Below are 20,410 nucleotides of genomic sequence, written 5' to 3' on the forward strand. Positions count from 1 at the left end.
CAAACTTTGCAGAACAGAAGAAAATACTTCCAGTACAGCCTCTCTTCAGCATGCTCTGCACCCATTTGCCCACCCAAACCACACCATAACCCCACCAACCCCCTAAGTAGAAACAAAAATCATAATGCTACTCCCCTCCCTTAATAAATATGACGTTGACTAATCACATACACAGAGTCATTACTCAAGAAACACTAAACAACCACTCACATTTTACTTCTTTCCTTCCTTATTATCATGCATTTTGCCAGTTAGATTTGGTTAGTTTTTTCCCCTTAATAAAGCCTAGCAATATCTGGGTTGTTTTTCTTAGTTCAGTCTTTAAGTTTCAGTTCTCTTCCATTCAGGTCCATGCTGCCAGCATTCATATACATTTGTTTGAGGCCTACTTTTGCACCATATTATATACTTGGTCTATCTCTTCTAGCAGAGAGGCTGATCTACAGCCTAGCCTGTTTTAATACCTCAGTTTTTTGCCTTGTTACTGTACTCTTTGTTTTTCTCAAACTTTTCCTTTGCTGTGTCTCATCTAATGTATAGCTCACTGAATTTCTCATTCGTAGTATGGTTCTTTGTATATTCAGGTACCTCTTTGATATACATCTTCATATTTTAAGTAATGTTTACTGGTCTTCTTCCTATAACTTGACTACATCTTCCTGTTCTCTGTTTTTGTTTTTACCATCTTTGTATATCTGTCTTCATTATGCTTTCATCTTTTGTTGGAATATGGCTACCTTCCAATCCAGTGATCCTTATTGACTTATATTTATGTGTTTATGTGCCTCCCACCTCATGAACTCCTTGTATTTGTACATTGAAATGTACATGTGCTAGTGTGGGGTTTATGTATATACGTGTGTATGTGGGTGGGTTGGGCCATTCCTCGTCTGTTTCCTTGTGCTACCTTGCTGACACGGGAGATGGCGGTAAAGTATGATAAATGAATTAATATAAATTCATTTTTAGTAGGCTTTATGGTTTTATTATTTTTGATAAATGGGGCTGTTGCGAAAGATGGTTAGAGAATATCTGAGGGAAAAGAAGACCAAAATGAAAAGGGAATTTACTGATCTGTGTCAGATATAAGGTCGACTGACTCACAAGAACTTACATTTGAATTTGGACTTATCTGAATTGTTTATTAATACTACATACTCCCAAGGATGCTGTGTCACCAGACAGACAGATATAATAAGAGTTTACTATTAAACATTACATGGCTGCTTATACGTTTTCATGAATTTTATAAGATAAGCATAGATTGTAATATTTGGGAATAACCTGTCAATCTTAACGTACAGCACATTAAAATCTGTTTGCAGAATTATCATGTTACATGAGTTAGGAATATGAATAAATATGCCCTGATAGTATGTCATGTTTTTTATCATATTTGAATCTAATATTATGCCAAAATTGTAAGTGGATTTCTCATTCTCTCTTCAGTTTTCAATGCAGTAGTACGACTGTGCTTGCAAAATATGCCTTCAGCACTGACATCTCTTCTTAACCTGAAGTCTCCAATGGACATCCCAACTCAGAGCAAGAAGTGGAAAAAGATGAAGAGCTTTATCAAATCTTACCTTAGTCATCTTGTCATGGTATGCAGGATTGCTCAAAACTACTCTGTCAGCTTCTTAATGTTTTTGGTGTATGCAAAGGAGATAGATATGTATCAACTGAGTTTATGATGAAGTCCAAGCTTCAGAAGTTTATATATGTTGGGGATATGTGCTTTGTAGAGTATACTGGATGAATGATGAGGAAGATTGAATTAGTCATAATTGTGAAGGAAGTGCTCGATGAAGTTGCGGATATAGTATAAAGATTTTTTGTTATATATAAGCAAATTTTTTCAGGAATGAGAGATGTGAAAGAAGCAAAGCTGAAGCCGGAAAAAGAGAGAGAGAGAGAGAGAGAGAGAGAGATAATGAAGAATTTTAAAGGTAGTGATTGGAAGTCAGCCTCCAATCATGGAAGCATATTACTGGCACTACCCATGTGGGTATTGGGAGGGTTGGTGGTGGCTGCGTAGAGAGCCAACACTTCAGTGGATGTCAAGTTGCACTTGACCCAGGTAGCTGGCTTTTCTTTCTGCCTTAACCACATGTGGAATGGTGGTATTCTGTCCACAAACTTACAGTCTTTTCTTGTCACACATACACTTAACTCACACAACTCATTCTCTATAACTCTAGATTTTCCTGTGATGAGTGTTGTGCATTAGCCTTGCCTCTTGGAAGAAATGATAGGAGCAATATATATTAAGTTAGCACTTGGTAGGCAGCCAACGACCAAGGAGGTATGTTACCAGTTAGTGACATCTGCTTAATGAGCTAGCACTTTAGTGGTTGTCAAGTTGCACTCCTCTGACCCAGGTAGCTGTCTTTTCTTTCTGCCTCACTAACATGTGGACTACTTGCATTCTGTCCACAAACAAACAATCTCTCCTTGTCATATGTAACACTTGATAACACTTAACTCACATAGCTCATTCTTCATAACTACATTTTCCTGTGATGAGCACTATGCACTAGGCCTGCTGTTTGGCAAAATGGTAGGAGCAGTAGATAGTAGTGGGTAGGAACATTTAGGTAGGATTATTAGGAAGAAACATGAGGTAGAAACAGTATGTCAATCTGTATATGTATTTGTATAAGTATGAATGTATACATGTGTATATATTTCTGTGTATGTATATGTTGATATGGATATGTATGTATATGTGCGTGCATGGGTGTTTATGTATATATATGTGTGTATGAGTGGTTGGGCCATTCTTCGTCTGTTACCTGGCGCTACCTCACTGACACGGGAAAAAGCAATTAAGTATGATGAATATAGATATGTGTGTCAGAGGTGGAGGGAAGGAGAATTGGGAGACCAAATTGGAGGTGGAAGGATGGAGTGAAAAAGATTTTGAGCAATCGGGGCTTGAACATGCAGGAGGGTGAAAGGCATGCAAGGAATGAAGTGAAGTGGAATGATATGGTATAATGGGATCGATGTGCTCTCAATGGATTGAACCAGGGCATGTGAAGCATCTGGGGTAAACCATGGAAAGGTCTGTAGGTCCTAGATGTGGAAAGGAAGCTGTGGTTTCGGTGCATTACACACGACAGCTAGAGACTGAGTATGAATGACTGTGGCCTTTTTTGTCTTTCCCTGGCACTACCTTGCTGGAGGAGAGGGGTTGCTGTTTCATGTGTGGCGAAGTGGTGACGGGAATGGATGAAGGCAGCAAGTATGAATATGTACATGTGTTTATATGTATATGTCTGTGTATGTATGTATATGTTGAAATGTATATATATGTATATGTGCGTATGTGGGTGTTCATGTGTATATACATATATATATTTATGTGGGTGGGTTGGGCCACTCCTCGTCAGTTTCCTTGCGCTACCTCGCTAATGAGGGAGACGGTGATTAAGTATAATGAATAGATATGTATATGTGTGTGTAAGGGCATTTATGTATATATGTGTATATTGAGTGAATTGGCCATTCTTCGTCTGTTTCCTGGTGCCTCCTCGCTGATGTGGGAAACGGTGATCAAGTATGATAGATAAGTAGATAGATATATGTGTCATATCAGCTAAATATGAGTGCATTTATATGATTATATCTTCCAGTTCACTGAGTCAGTGGCAGAACCCAGTGTAGCAGAAGTGGTTTTGCGTCATGGAGTCTTACCTCTTCTTGGTTATTATGCTGGGCTTCCAGGGACTTGCAAACTTCTCCTTCGTCGTGTTATTGTTTTATGGGCCACCAGTGAGAAGAGGGTTCGAGTCTTGGCTTTTGTTTGCATATTTAGACTCACACGCTCTCTAACTGGCCACTTGTTAGAGTGGGTATTAAAGGTAAGATCTTTTGAATGCAAATGCTTGTATGAGTCTTTTTCTAATGTGTTACAGGGAAACTTACCTATTACTTTTTCTCTTTCTTAATCTATTGTCAGACATTTTCTGGTGGGGATTTATTTCACAGGTTGTTGAGGTAAAATTATTCTCAAATAGAAAATCTTGAATAAGAGATGGCACACCATTTTTTGCTGCATTTGGGGGAACTGTCCCTTGCTCTGTTGTCTTCAGGTATCTCTGCTTTAAGTGGTGTGCCTGCAGCTTTTTATGATAAGATATGTAGATTTCATTCGGTTGAATGGAATGTTAGAGGACCAAGCAGTGTCAAGATTTTTGATGGAAATGGTAGATGTTTTAGCAAAGTAATTGTGTGTGATGAAATGGTTAGACAAAAGGAGGGAATGAGTCATAAAAGAATGACGCAGAAGATCTATGTTCAAGAAGTGGATCGAGGAAGGGCAAAACTGAGATGAAAGGATGGTATGAAGGAGGCTTTAGGATATTAGGGCATGAATATTTAGGAGGACTGGAGGCATTTAAAAAAAAAGATTTTATAGTTATGTTAGAAGCAAGAGTCACTATTCAGTCAGTTGGTCTGTTATTTACATAAAGTAGTGACTTGGTTGTGTCTTTATCGTTATGCAACATGGGAGAATGCTTTTCCAAAGTTAAGGGATGAATTTAAACCCAGGGATAAAAACTGTGTACATTAATAGAAACAAATAATACCAAAGGGAATTATTATTTACAGGGCACAAAAAGTTACCTTAATATAATTATAGTAAGTTTTCAAACCAAGAAATCTCCTCTGCAAAAACATAGTGATAATGAAAATAATAATTCTAATACATTTTATCCCTGGGGATAGGGGAGAAAGAATACTTCCCACGCATTCCTCACATGTCGTAGAAGGCGACTAAAGGGGACGGGAGCAGGGGGGCTGGAAACCCTCCCCTCCTTGTATTTTAACTTTATAAAAGGGGAAGCAGTGAAAAGTTTTTATCGAGGATGTAAGGCATGTGTACGTGTAGGAAGAGAGGAAAGTGATTGGTTCTCAGTGAATGTAGGTTTGCGGCAGGGGTGTGTGATGTCTCCATGGTTGTTTAATTTGTTTATGGATAGGGTTGTTAGGGAGGTGAATGCAAGAGTTTTGGAAAGAGGGGCAAGTATGAAGTCTGTTGGGGATGAGAGAGCTTGGGAAGTGAGTCAGTTGTTCGCTGATGATACAGCGCTGGTGGCTGATTCATGTGAGAAACTGCAGAAGCTGGTGACTGAGTTTGGTAAAGTGTGTGAAAGAAGAAAGTTAAGAGTAAATGTGAATAAGAGCAAGGTTATTAGGTACAGTAGGGTTGAGGGTCAAGTCAATTGGGAGGTGAGTTTGAATGGAGAAAAACTGGAGGAAGTGAAGTGTTTTAGATATCTGGGAGTGGATCTGGCAGCGGATGGAACCATGGAAGCGGAAGTGGATCATAGGGTGGGGGAGGGGGCGAAAATTCTGGGGGCCTTGAAGAATGTGTGGAAGTCGAGAACATTATCTCGGAAAGCAAAAATAGGTATGTTTGAAGGAATAGTGGTTCCAACAATGTTGTATGGTTGCGAGGCGTGGGCTATGGATAGAGTTGTGCGCAGGAGGCTGGATGTGCTGGAAATGAGATGTTTGAGGACAATGTGTGGTGTGAGGTGGTTTGATCGAGTGAGTAACGTAAGGGTAAGAGAGATGTGTGGAAATAAAAAGAGCGTGGTTGAGAGAGCAGAAGAGGGTGTTTTGAAGTGGTTTGGGCACATGGAGAGAATGAGTGAGGAAAGATTGACCAAGAGGATATATGTGTCGGAGGTGGAGGGAACGAGGAGAAGAGGGAGACCAAATTGGAGGTGGAAAGATGGAGTGAAAAAGATTTTGTGTGATCGGGGCCTGAACATGCAGGAGGGTGAAAGGAGGGCAAGGAATAGAGTGAATTGGAGCGATGTGGTATACCGGGGTTGACGTGCTGTCAGTGGATTGAATCAAGGCATGTGAAGCGTCTGGGGTAAACCATGGAAAGCTGTGTAGGTATGTATATTTGCGTGTGTGGACGAATGTATATACATGTGTATGGGGGGGGGTTGGGCCATTTCTTTCGTCTGTTTCCTTGCGCTACCTCGCAAACGCGGGAGACAGCGACAAAGTATAATAAAAAAAAAAAATAATGACTCATGGTGCGGTGCCTGAGGATTGGTGGAATGCTTGCATAGTGCCATTGTACAAAGGCAAAGGGGATAAAAGTGAGTGCTCAAATTACAGAGGTATAAGTTTGTTGAGTATTCCTTGGAAATTATATGGGAGGGTATTGATTGAGAGGGTGAAGGCATGTACAGAGCATCAGAATGGGGAAGAGCAGTGTGGTTTCAGAAGTGGTAGAGGATGTGTTGATCAGGTGTTTGCTTTGAAGAATGTGTGTGAGAAATATTTAGAAAAGCAAATGGATTTGTATGTAGCATTCATGGATCTGGAGAAGGCATATGATAGAGTTGATAGAGATGCTTTGTGAAAGGTATTAAGAATATATGGTGTGGGAGGCAAGTTGTTAGAAGCAGTGAAAAGTTTTTATCGAGGATGTAAGGCATGTGTACGTGTAGGAAGAGAGGAAAGTGATTGGTTCTCAGTGAATGTAGGTTTGCGGCAGGGGTGTGTGATGTCTCCATGGTTGTTTAATTTGTTTATGGATGGGGTTGTTAGGGAGGTGAATGCAAGAGTTTTGGAAAGAGGGGTAAGTATGCAGTCTGTTGTGGATGAGAGAGCTTGGGAAGTGAGTCAGTTGTGGTTCGCTGATGATACAGCACTGGTGGCAGATTTGTGTGAGAAACTGCAGAAGCTGGTGACTGAGTTTGGTAAAGTGTGTGAAAGAAGAAAGCTGAGAGTAAGTGTGAATAAGAGCAAGGTTATTAGGTACAGTAGGGTTGAGGGTCAAGTCAGTTGGGAGGTAAGTTTGAATGGAGAAAAACTGGAGGAAGTGAAGTGTTTTAGATATCTAGGAGTGGATTTGGCAGTGGTTGGAACCATGGAAGCGCAGGTGAATCATAGGGTGGGGGAGGGGGCGAAAATTCTGGGAGCGTTGAAGAATGTGCGGAAGTCGAGAACATTATCTCGGAAAGCAAAAATGGGTATGTTTGAAGGAATAGTGGTTCCAACAATGTTGTATGGTTGCGAGGCATGGGCTATGGATAGTGTTGTGCGGAGGAGGGTGGATGTGCTGGAAATGAGATGTTTGAGGACAATGTGTGGTGTGAGGTGGTTTGATCGAGTAAGTGATAATAGGGTAAGAGAGATGTGTGGTGATAAAAAGAGTGTGGTTGAGAGAGCAGAAGAGTGTGTGTTGAAATGGTTTTGTCACATGGAGAGAATGACTGAGGAAAGACTGACCAAGAGGAGGGAACGAGGAGAAGTGGGAGACCAAATTGGAGGTGGAAAGATGGAGTGAAAAAGATTTTGAGTGATCGGCACCTGAACATGCAGGAGGGTGAAAGGCGTGCAAGGAATAGAGTGAATTAGAACGATATGGTATACCGGGGTCGACGTGCTGTCAGTGGATTGAGCCAAGGCATGTGAAGCGTCTGGGGTAAACCATGGAAAGTTCTGTGGGGCCTGGATGTGGAAAGGGAGCTGTGGTTTTGGTGCATTATTACATGACAGCTAGTGACTGAATGTGAACGAAAGTGGCCTTTGTTATCTTTTCCTACCGCTACCTCGTGCACATTTGTGGGGAGGGGGTGGTTATTTTCGTGTGTGGCAGGGTGGTGATGGGAATGAATAAAGGCAGACAGTATGAATTATGTGCATGTGTATGTATGTATATGTCTGTGTGTGTATATATATGTATACATTGAGATGTATAGGTATGTATATTTGCTTGTGTGGATGTGTATGTATATACATGTGTATGTGGGTGGGTTGGGCCATTCTTTCATCTGTTTCCTTGCGCTACCTCGCTAACGCGGGAGACAGCGACAAAGCAAAATATGAAAATAAAAAAAACATTTTAGAGAGGTGAAATATATCACATAGATTACAGTACAGTATAGTGACTTATGAACTATAGGCAAGGGAAAATTACACTACTCACTGGGACTGTTAGCTTGAAAGAATCAAAATCTCAAAACACCCTCAGGTTGTTTATAGAAGGGAGTTCCAATTGGATAACAAAAAGGAATTTGCAACTGACGTCATCCTGACATGCCCTTCATCGTGACTGGCTAGAAATTGAGAACAAGAAACGTGAGTAATGCTGACGCCATGGTTGAGAGATGACTGATGGACGTTCACCTCTCAACGCCTAGTATCTAGCTGTGGACATGTACTTGATTCATGATGCTGAGTCTATACAGTATGATACCACCCAAAACACACAACAACGTGTGCCTACTCTCTCAACGTCCAGCATCTGGCTGCAGACATGTACTTGATGTACTGTATGATACCACTCAACATACTCAGAACAACACTATTTTGTAACATTGTTTATAGTTGAACCAGGGCATATGAAACAAGGTCTGTGGAGTCTGATTTTTGGGAGTAGGCCATAGTTTTGAGGCATACACATGGCAGCTAGAGAGTGGATGTGAGCACTACCTTACCAATGTGAGAAATAGCAAGCAGTTATGAGAGAAAGAAAGATTTACAATTAAAGATGCAAATCATGTTCTGAATCCATTCCACTCAGGATGTGAGTTTTCCCTTTATTTGTAATACAGATGCAAGAAAAATCATTCAAGGCCCTTTCCATGGCTTTGTTTTCTTGAACCAGGTAACTTTTTTCTGTATTCAGTGGACCAACTGACTGGATAAAGGCTCTTGCTTCTAATATAACATAAAGCTCATTAGGGTTTCTCCTATTTTTAGCAACGTTCTACCCCATGAATACCTCTCATCTTCTTGAGTTTTCTGGCCCGAATACCTCAAAAACATCTTTCATTCCTTCATCCCTCTCAGTATTCCCCTTACTACATTCACTTCTTACACATGGATCTTCTTAGTCATTCTTTTTTTGCTCATTACTCTCTGAAGGAGCTGGAAGAATGCAGTGAAGGAGGCTTTAGAGTATTGAGACCTAACCTTTCTGGAGGGTGAGAGTTGTGCATAGGATAGTATTAATTTGTGGGGATGGCTTGCCATCAGTGGGCTGAACGAGGTAATGTGAAAGAGCTAATGTATACTGTGGAATAGTTTTTGAGGTTTGACTTTGGATGGTAAGCTCTAGTTTCATAACAAATGATAAGTGCAAATGAAACAGTTGTTGATTTACTCCTTGCTGCTTCACTCAGGCGGAAGCAGTTGGAAATAAGGAAAGCATTAAGTGAAACAAAGTAAACAGTTAGTCTTCTGTTTTATCAGAATCGAATTGTTTGCAGCCAGCCATGTAGGAGAGTTTAGGCTATGCAGAGAAATATTTGGGAATTTCTTGGGAAAGATAAGTGATTGATTGCGGTTACGGTATGTAGAGCTTGTTTGCCATGAAAGTCATTTGTGATGGATTGAAATTCTTTTGACAGTTGAATTAGTGAAACTGAATGTTGAATTGATACATTGAGTTTGGGCATCATCAGTTCTGAGATTTGCAAATACATGCTTTCAGAACCACAACCACACTGAGCCCATCTAAGTTTTCACAGACTACTTCAAGAACAGCCCTATCCCAGCAGATGTGAACATCATAACCATTAGAGTTTATATAGACGCTAAAGATCCTCCCTTCTTGTATTAACTTGATAAAATGAGGAACAAAAGTATTACATAAGCAAGGATTTTTGACACACGGTAATTTACTAAAGCAGGAAAGGCAGCTAGTAATAAGTAAGATAGATATATTTGGTTTAGGAGTTTGGTAGAAGTTGGTAGGCAGCCAATGATCAGGGAGGTATATTACCAGTACTACCTGCCTGGGTATCATGAGAGTTAGTGATGAGTTGAGTAATTTAAGTGTTTTCAGGTGTTATGTATGACAAGGAGAGATTATATGTTTGTGGACAGAATGCCAGTAGTCCACTTGTGGGTGAAGCAGAAAGAAAAGACAGCTACCTGGGTCAGAGGAGTTCATCTTGACAACCACTGAAGTGCTGGCTCACTATACAGCTATCTGTAACCCTCTCAATACCCAGGTGGGTAGTATGGGTAATATACCTCCCTGGTCGTTTGCTGCCTACCAACTACTTCTGAACAAACACCCAGTTCCCACACCCTGTACCCCTCTTGACACCACATTGCTCCCCTCAAGTTAGGTGATCTCAGCATGCTATGATCTTAGTTACCACTTTTCCATACACTTTATCAGGTGCACTCAAACAGTCTTAGACCTCTGTAATTCATTCATTCCCCCCCCCCCCCCATTCCCTTATACAAGGGCACTGTACATGCATTCTTCCAGATTTTTTTTTTTCTTTTTGTCAGGTTCCTGAAGGAAGAACTGAACTTTTTTTTTTATCAGGTTCCTGAAGGAAGGGCTGAACTGTTGTTCTTAGTGGTACTAAATGGAGCTAAGACAGCCATTGAATGTATAAAACATTTTTTCCTTGCTCTTGTTACAAATTCCCCTAGTAGTCTCCACATGAAACAGCGCTTCATTTTATAATTAATAGATTTTTCGTTGTGAGGAAGGTGGGAAAACAAAGATGAGCTGTGATGTATGTGAGAGAATATATACTCTCCTGCATCTGTGTTGCTTGTTCAAACTAGCCAGTTCACCTTTGATGTTGTATGTATTTGGTTGCAAGATAGTAAAGGAGAATTACGGAGCTGTTTGGACACTGAGAACTCAGCTGTAATAAAAAAATTGTTTAATGAAGACCAGATTTTTTTTTCACCATTATCAATAGTCTTCTCACTCATGAGAAACACCTCTAGAATAGCAGAGATGTTTATAGGCTGGTTACATTAAGATAATGGGATAATACACTTGCATCTTGTTTTGTTATTTATTGGAACACAGTATTTACAAGGAATAAGGTTATGTATTATTAAAATTATTGATATTTTTCAGAAACTCTATCTTTCCTATGTAAGGAACTCAAGATTCACATCTCCATCCACTTGGGGTTTAATAGACTTTATGCGTTTATCATTGGTTGAATTGTATGCTTTGGACCAAGTACTTGCCTACAAGCATGCCTTTGTTTACATTCGTCAGATGGCATTCCATCTACGTAATGCCATCATAGTTAAGAACAAGGTATGTAACTAATGATAATTGAACATATTTTTCAGTTTAACTTTAGATGTAAATGAAGTATTTTTGAGGTACTTTTTGCATATGTCTTTGTCAGTCTTTGTTAAATCCACTTCTAGTTCTGTGGAGAGGATCAGTTGCACACTGCTCCTTAAATCACTAATTCACATCCATAAACTTTGTCCATTGTTTATATCTATACATGAAACACATCAGTTACATATGAACCCAAACTATTCCTTTGGCATCCTCCACTGAAATATTCCTTGTCTTAACCAGTTCTCTCACTGCTATTAACCATCTCATCTGTGATTTCCTGTCCTTGTCCCTCAAATTGTATTACTTTTGTAAAGTATTTTCTGAAGCAACTTGTCATGTGTGTTATACATTCTAAATGACTTTACTGCTCTAAGACTTTCATCTTTTTACCTTTCCTGTATATACTTTGGTTTTCCATCTGTATATCAAAGTTGACACAAATGCTCACTCCCTGATACAAAACAAGCTACTCACATTTCTTTCCACATGCTAAAGTTTTCAGTTCAACACCAGTTTCTCCATCCTTGTAAGATACGTGAACTTCAGCTCACCACTGCCACATAAACTCACAGAACTTAAAAGTTTTCACTTTTTTGCTTTGTCGCTGTATCCCGCGTTTGCGAGGTAGCGCAAGGAAACAGACGAAAGGAATGGCCCAACCCACCCCCATACACATGTATATACATACACGTCCCCACACGCAAATATACATACCCATACATCTCAGTGTACACATATATATACACACACACACATATACATATATACACATGCACACAATTCACACTGTCTGCCTTTATTCATTCCCATCGCCACCTCACCACACATGGAATAACATCCCCCTCCCCTCTCATGTGTGCGAGGTAGCGCTAGGAAAAGACAACAAAGGCCCCATTCGTTCACACTCAGTCTCTAGCTGTCATGCAATAATGCCCGAAACCACAGCTCCCTTTCCACATCCAGGCCCCACACAACTTTCCATGGTTTACCCCAGACGCTTCACATGCCCAGATTCAATCCACTGACAGCACGTCGACCCTGGTATACCACATCGATCCAATTCACTCTGTTCCTTGCCCGCCTTTCACCCTCCTGCATGTTCAGGCCCCGATCACTCAAAATCTTTTTCACTCCATCTTTCCACCTCCAATTTGGTCTCCCACTTCTCCTTGTTCCCTCCACCTCCGACACATATATCCTCTTGGTCAATCTTTCCTCACTCATTCTCTCCATGTGCCCAAACCACTTCAAAACCCTTTTCTGCTCTCTCAACCATGCTCTTCTGTACCGAAACCATTTCAAAACACCCTCTTCTGCTCTCTCAACCATGCTCTTCTTATTTCCACACATCTCTCTTACCCTTATATTACTTACTCGATCAAACCACCTCACACCACACATTGTCCTCAAACATCTCATTTCCAGCACATCCACCCTCCTGCGCACAACTCTATCCATAGCCCACGCCTCGCAACCATACAACATTATTGGAACCACTATTCCTTCAAACATACCCATTTTTGCTTTCGGAGATAATGTTCTCGACTTCCACACATTAGTCAAGGCTCCCAGGATTTTCGCCCCTTCCCCCACCCTATGGTTCACTTCCGCTTCCATGGTTTCATTCGCTGCCAGATCCACTCCCAGATATCTAAAACACTTTACTTCCTCCAGTTTTTCTCCATTCAAACTTACCTCCCATTTGACTTGACCCTCAACCCTACTGTACCTAATAACCTTGCTCTTATTCACATTTACTCTTAACTTTCTTCTTTCACACACTTTACCAAACTCAGTCACCAGCTTCTGCAGATTCTCACATGAATCAGCCACCAGCACTGTATCATCAACGAACAACAACTGACTCACTTCCCAAGCTCTCTCATCCCCAACAGACTGCATACTTGCCCCTCTTTCCAAAACTCTTGCATTCACCTCCCTAACAACCCCATCCATAAACAAATTAAACAACCATGGAGACATCACGCACCCCTGCCGCAAACCTACATTCACTGAGAACCAATCACTTTCCTCTCTTCCTAAACATACACATGCCTTACATCCTTGATAAAAACTTTTCACTGCTTCTAACAACTTGCCTCCCACACCATATATTCTTAGTACCTTCCACAGAGCATCTCTATCAACTCTATCATATGCCTTCTCCAGATCAATAAATGCTACATACAAATCTATTTGCTTTTCTAAGTATTTCTCACATACATTCTTCAAAGCAAACACCTGATCCACACATCCTCTACCACTTCTGAAACCACACTGCTCTTCCTCAATCTGATGCTCTGTACATGCCTTCACCCTCTCAATCAATACCCTCCCATATAATTTACCAGGAATACTCAACAGACTTATACCTCTGTAATTTGAGCACTCACTCTTATCCCCTTTGCCTTTATACAATGGCACTATGCACGCATTCCGCCAATCCTCAGGCATCTCACCATGAATCATACATACATTAAATAACCTTACCAACCAGTCAACAATACAGTCACCCCCTTTTTTTAATAAATTCCACTGCAATACCATCCAAACCTGCTGCCTTGCCGGCTTTCATCTTCCGCAAAGCTTTTACTACCTCTTCTCTGTTTACCAAATCATTTTCCCTAACCCTCTCACTTTGCACACCACCTCGACCAAAACACCCTATATCTGCCACTCTGTCATCAAACACATTCAACAAACCTTCAAAATACTCACTCCATCTCCTCACTTCACCACTACTTGTTATCACCTCCCCATTAGCCCCCTTCACTGAAGTTCCCATTTGCTCCCTTGTCTTACGCACTTTATTTACCTCCTTCCAGAACATCTTTTTATTCTCCCTAAAATTTAATGATACTCTCTCACCCCAACTGTCATTTGCTCTCTTTTTCACCTCTTGCACCTTTCTCTTGACCTCCTGTCTCTTTCTTTTATACATCTCCCACTCATTTGCATTTTTTCCCTGCAAAAATCATCCAAATGCCTCTCTCTTCTCTTTCACTAATAATCTTACTTCTTCATCCCACCACTCACTACCCTTTCTAATCAACCCACCTCCCACGCTTCTCATGCCACAAGCATCTTTTGCGCAAGCCATCACTGCTTCCCTAAATACATCCCATTCCTCCCCCAGAAATCCTCCCCTCCTTGTATTTTAACTTTCTGAAATGGGAAACAGAAGAAGGAGTCACGCAGGGAGTGCTCATCCTCCTCGTAGGCTCAGATTGGGGTGTCTAAATGTGTGTGGATGTAACCAAGAGGTGAAAAAAGGAGAGATAGGTACTATGTTTGAGGAAAGGAACGTGGATGTTTTGGCTCTGAGTGAAACGAAGCTCAAGGATAAAGGGGAAGAGTGGTTTGGGAATGTCTTGGGAGTAAAGTCAGGGTTAGTGAGAGGACAAGAGCAAGGGAAGGAGTAGCACTACTCCTGAAACAGGAGTTGTGGGAGTATGTGATAGAATGTAAGAAAGTAAATTCTAGATTAATATGGGTAAAACTGAAAGTGGATGGAGAGAGATGGGTGATTATTGGTGCTTATGCACCTGGGCATGAGAAGAAAGATCATGAGAGGCAAGTATTTTGGGAGCAGCTGAATGAGTGTGTTAATGGTTTTGATGCACAAGACCGGGTTATAGTGATGGGTGATTTGAATGCAAAGGTGAGTGATGTGGCAGTTGAGGGAATAATTGGTATACATGGGGTGTTCAGTGTTGTAAATGGAAATGGTGAAGAGCTTGTAGATTTATGTGCTGAAAAATGACTGGTGATTGGGAATACCTGGTTTAAAAAGCGAGATATACATAAGTATATGTATGTATGTAGGAGAGATGGCTAGAGAGCGTTATTGGATTACGTGTTAATTGACGGGCGCGCGAGAGAGACTTTTGGATGTTGATGTGCTGAGAGGTGCAACTGGAGGGATGTCTGATCATTATCTTGTGGAGGCTAAGGTGAAGATTTGTATGGGTTTTCAGAAAAGAAGAGAGAATGTTAGGGGTGAAGAGGGTGGTGAGAGTAAGTGAGCTTGGGAAGGAGACTTGTGTGAGGAAGTACCAGGAGAGACTGAGTACAGAATGGAAAAAGGTGAGAACAAAGGAGGTAAAGGGAAAAATTTTCACTTATTTGATTTAATTTTATACTGTGACAACCCATCTCTTTCATTTTATATCATGATGACCCATCTCTTTTCATTTTATGCTGTACTACCCATGTCTTTTGTTTTACACGATGACAACCCATCTCTTTCATCTTATCCCATAACACAACTCATCTCTCATCGTATCCCATAACACAACTCATCTCTTTCTTCTTATCCCATAACACAACCCATCTCTTTCATTTTATATCATGACATCCAGTCTCTCTCATCTTATACTGTGACAACCCAACACTTATTTTCTACCATGACAACCCAACACTTTTAATTTATACCATGACAACTTATCTCTTTTATTGTATAACATGACAACCCATTTCTCATTTTATACCATGACAACCTATCTCTTTTATTTTACACCATGACAAGCCATATCTTTCATTTTATACCATGGAAACCTGTATCTTTTAGTTCATGCCATGAGAACCCATTTCTTTCATTTTATACCATGACAACTCTTCTCTCATTTTATACAATGACATTGCATCTTTTTCAGTGTATACCAGTACATCCTCTCTTTTATTTTATACCATGACAACCTATCTATATGATTTTATACCATGACAACAAACCACCTCATAAAAATTAAGGACTTTCCTTTATTTGTGTTCATCTCTTGTATCCTCCTACATATTTACAGAAATGCCTGACTGATCTGTTCAAATCCATTTTTGATTCACTTATTGGCATAGGTCTTATTGATTCAGTACATTACATTTTTTGCTGTTTTGATCTTTTTATTTCACATCCCTCTCAGCCTCTGTTGTGAAGTTCTGACAGGTTCCTTTCCTCAGACATAGTACCTATCTCAACCTTCTCATCTTTGGCTATGGTCAGACACATTTAAATATCCCTAGCCTGACTTTTGAGAAGGGACACTCCTCTCTTGGCTCCTTTTTGTGTTCCAAATGTTGGAAATTGGAATACGAGAAGGGGATATGTGTTAGGGGTTTAGAGGTTAACAGGTGATTGTTGGGGTTAACAGGTGATGACAGGATCATTTGTAAGCAGATTGTATTAGACCACCCATAGGACTCATTAAGGTGATATAGGGGTTAACAGGTGATTACAGCACTGTAGATAAGCAGGTTTTCTTAGGCTGCCCATGGTATACATAATTATTACATATTGTGTGTGCATTAAATGTGAATTTGTCATACTTAGGTGTTTGTTTTACTCCCTTGAATAAAGGAATCCAACATCTTGCCTGAGAATTACACTGGCAAGTGCAAGTTGGGGGTGTCACTCAAGAACATGCTTTTTACTAGTTCAGAACAAACTTTTTGATGACATTTGGAGAATGCTGCAAATCTAAAGATGTTTTTATCTTGTAAAGTTTATATTCGTTCATTATTATTAACCAGGAACGTGTGCAGCTGGTGTACAATTGGCAGTATGTCCATTGTTTGCACTTATGGGCTGATCTACTAGCCAAGACTCACCCTAGTCCAGCCCTCCAGCCTATCATCTACCCACTCACACAGGTAAGGGATTCAAAACAAGTGGTAGAAATTCAAAACTAGTACTTGCAACAGACTTTTGATGTGAAAGTGTGAGGCTCTGCATGACACGGGGATGCATGTTGGAGTGTTTAGATTTTCTTTTCTATTTTCTTTAACCAGTTGCCTGAAATTTAGGTATTTTTTTAAAGTATTTACTGAACAGATCTTATAGATGAATAGTAGTGGGTGGGTATGTGCATATGAGGACATTGCTCATTTGTTCTTGATGCTGTATTACTGAAGAGTGAAATGCATCTATTCACAAAAGTTGAAAATAAAAAGTAAAGATGATAATGCTTTTTTGGCTTGCAGCAGGGATATCAGGAAGAACACCATAAAATGATGTGATTGTTTTCTTCCACGAAGACATTGGCCTAAGTAGTGAATTGTTGAAGAGTATCAGAGTTATTTAGATAAATGGAAAGGTAAGGGAAATCCATCACCAAAGTTGAACTAGGCTCTCGTGACTGTCGTCATGGTGTTCACATATATTCACACGTTTCACTCTACACCCATGTGTGTGGCATTAGCTCATTTAAGACTGGGTTGCTTGCTTGAAAATTTTGATTTCGGTTCTCATTATTGTTACATGGAGAGGAAGATCTACTTAATGACATGTTTGAATTGGATATTAGTCTACAGGGAGCTTGATTTGCTATGAATTCAGGCCATTCGCTTCCTTAGCTGCCTCCCTGTGAGGAAGGGAAGTACAACTGTAAACAGGCACTTTAATGAATGAGACAGTAGTTCCAGATCTCTGAAGAAATCATGATAGCTTTGAGAGAGACGTTGCTCTTCATTATACATACCAGAAGGATCTTTCTCTTTGGCAGGGAAACATTTTAATCTGTCGTTTCAAGATATTCCTAGAATGTAATGATATTAAGACCAAGGGGATGTGTAAACTGTTGCACTAAGGACATCATAGGCCTTGATGAATTGCTGGACTATTGTTGAGTCTTATTACTATAGTGGTTAAAGAGGGTAAAATCTGAATAGGAACACCTTGAGTAAGAAGGAAAATTATGAAAAGACCTTCAATGAAATGAACAGATGTTTTCTCTCAGGGAAACATTTTAATCTGTCGTTTCAAGATATTCCTAGAATGTAATGATATTAAGACCAAGGGGATGTGTAAACTGTTTCACTAAGGACATCATAGGCCTTGATGAATTGCTGGACTATTGTTGAGTCTTATTACTATAGTGGTTAAAGAGGGTAAAATCTGAATAGGAACACCTTGAGTAAGAAGGAAAATTATGAAAAGACCTTCAATGAAATGAACAGATGTTTTCTCTCAGTACCCCTTGGTCTGTATGTACAGAGGAAATATGATTTTTTATGTTTGAAAACCAGCATTTGAGGTCTTATTTTTCTTGTTTCTTTGCAGGTTGCTCTGGGGACAATGAAACTTCAGCCCATACCATCCTTTTATCCTCTAGTATTTCATATATGTGGAATTCTAACAGAGTTGTCACGACAAACTGGTACCTTTATACCACTCCTTCCTTTCTTGCTGGAGGTAAAGAAAATATTCATTTGTAAGGCTTAAACTTAACTAATGTTGATAGATTGTGCCATTGACCTAAGATGGTCCATGCAACATCCCATTCACACATTTGTTTCCTCACATAACTTTAAACACTTACTCATCTTCTTATGTGTTTTACTGTTGTACTCAGATTTCATCCATTCAGAAGCCTCTTACCATGATACTCTTATTTCATACATCCAGAAGCCTCTTGCCATTATACTCTTATTTCATCCATCCAGAAGCCTCTTACCATATCCTCTTATTTCATCCATCCAAGCCTCTTACCATTATACTCTTATTTCATCCATCCAGAAGCCTATTAGTATTATACTTTGTTTTCATCCATCCATCCAAACAGACTTTTCAAAATGCCCTAGAGGATGGTTAGCTAGGGGAAAGGAATGAAATGCATAATGAATCTGTTGGCAATGGTGGGCAATGATAGGGAGGGAGGTGTAACTTTGGCAGTTGATCAAGAGACATAGAGCATAAAGAAATATGTAGTGGACCATACTAACAGGTAGACAGGGATTCGAATGGAATTGTAGGAAGAATATGTGCTGTTAGACTAACAGAGGTGGACAGGGAATTCATTGAAATTGTAGGAAGAGTAACATGCACTGTTAGAGATGGAATAATCAAGAAACTTTATGGCTTAGTTCATAAAAGCTTTAAGAAAGTGGAGAGCATACAAGACCAGTGTTTGTTAGTAAAAACAAATTGTAGAGAAAGTGAGACACAGGTTAATAGTGCAACACTGAAGGTTCTACCTAAAAACTGGATGGCAACAAATATGAAAAGATTAGTAAAGCAGGAGGTCGATAAATGCAAGTCACTAATTATTTTGAATTTGGAAGATTGTTCTCTAGATGGGGAAGAAAAGGGAAAGAAAGAAGTGTATTTTGAAAGGCTACTGGAATCTATAGAATTGCCAGACACAATAGTTTGATGAAAGAAGAATTGGTTGTTATGGTCAAGTCTTGGAGTCAACAAGCCATTAGGTACTTAGACAGGCAAAGAAACATAAAAGCAAGGTGGAATTCATGGGTGTATTCATCAGTGAGTCAGTTGTTGTTCGCTGATGATACAGCACTGGTGGCTGATTCATGTGAGAAACTGCAGAAGCTGGTGACTGAGTTTGGTAAAGTGTGTGAAAGAAGAAAGTTAAGAGTAAATGTGAATAAGAGCAAGGTTATTAGGTACAGTAGGGTTGAGGGTCAAGTCAATTGGGAGGTGAGTTTGAATGGAGAAAAACTGGAGGAAGTGAAGTGTTTTAGATATCTGTCAGCGGATGGAACCATGGAAGCGGAAGTGGATCATAGGGTGGGGGAGGGGGCGAAAATTCTGGGAGTCTTGAAGAATGTGTGGAAGTCGAGAACATTATCTCGGAAAGCAAAAATGGGTATGTTTGAAGGAATAGTGGTTCCAACAATGTTGTATGGTTGCGAGGCGTGGGCTATGGATAGAGTTGTGCGCAGGAGGATGGATGTGCTGGAAATGAGATGTTTGAGGACAATGTGTGGTGTGAGGTGGTTTGATCGAATAAGTAACGTAAGTGTAAGAGAGATGTGTGGAAATAAAAAGAGCGTGGTTGAGAGAGCAGAAGAGGGTGTTTTGAAATGGTTTGGGCACATGGAGAGAATGAGTGAGGAAAGATTGACCAAGAGGATATATGTGTCGGAGGTGGAGGGAACGAGGAGAAGAGGGAGACCAAATTGGAGGTGGAAAGATGGAGTGAAAAAGATTTTGTGTGATTGGGGCCTGAACATGCAGGAGGGTGAAAGGAGGGCAAGGAATAGAGTGAATTGGAGCGATGTGGTATACCGGGGTTGACGTGCTGTCAGTGGATTGAATCAAGGCATGTGAAGCGTCTGGGGTAAACCATGGAAAGCTGTCTAGGTATGTATATTTGCGTGTGTGGACGTATGTATATACATGTGTATGGGGGTGGGTTGGGCCATTTCTTTCGTCTGTTTCCTTGCGCTACCTCGCAAACGCGGGAGACAGCGACAAAGCAAAAAAAAAGAAAAAAAAAAATTCATCAGAAATGATAGATTAATGTAAGAGAGTTTTTTTTTCATACATATTTGCCATTTCCCATGTCAGTGAGGTAG

General features: G+C 40.2%; 1 protein-coding gene across 1 annotated transcript in view; it reads left to right on the forward strand.

Moving 5' to 3' along the window:
* The window catches only part of Noc2 (Nucleolar complex protein 2), a 69,765-nt gene that overhangs the window by 24,310 nt on the left and 25,045 nt on the right, over positions 1-20,410 (forward strand). The window contains 5 exon segments of the mRNA XM_071664345.1: positions 1,450-1,604; positions 3,639-3,866; positions 10,877-11,065; positions 16,625-16,744; positions 18,153-18,284. Coding sequence (XP_071520446.1) covers positions 1,450-1,604; positions 3,639-3,866; positions 10,877-11,065; positions 16,625-16,744; positions 18,153-18,284 — 824 coding nt within the window.

Source organism: Panulirus ornatus, chromosome 8 (assembly GCF_036320965.1).
Source record: "Panulirus ornatus isolate Po-2019 chromosome 8, ASM3632096v1, whole genome shotgun sequence".
Taxonomy (NCBI): Eukaryota; Metazoa; Arthropoda; class Malacostraca; order Decapoda; family Palinuridae; genus Panulirus; species Panulirus ornatus.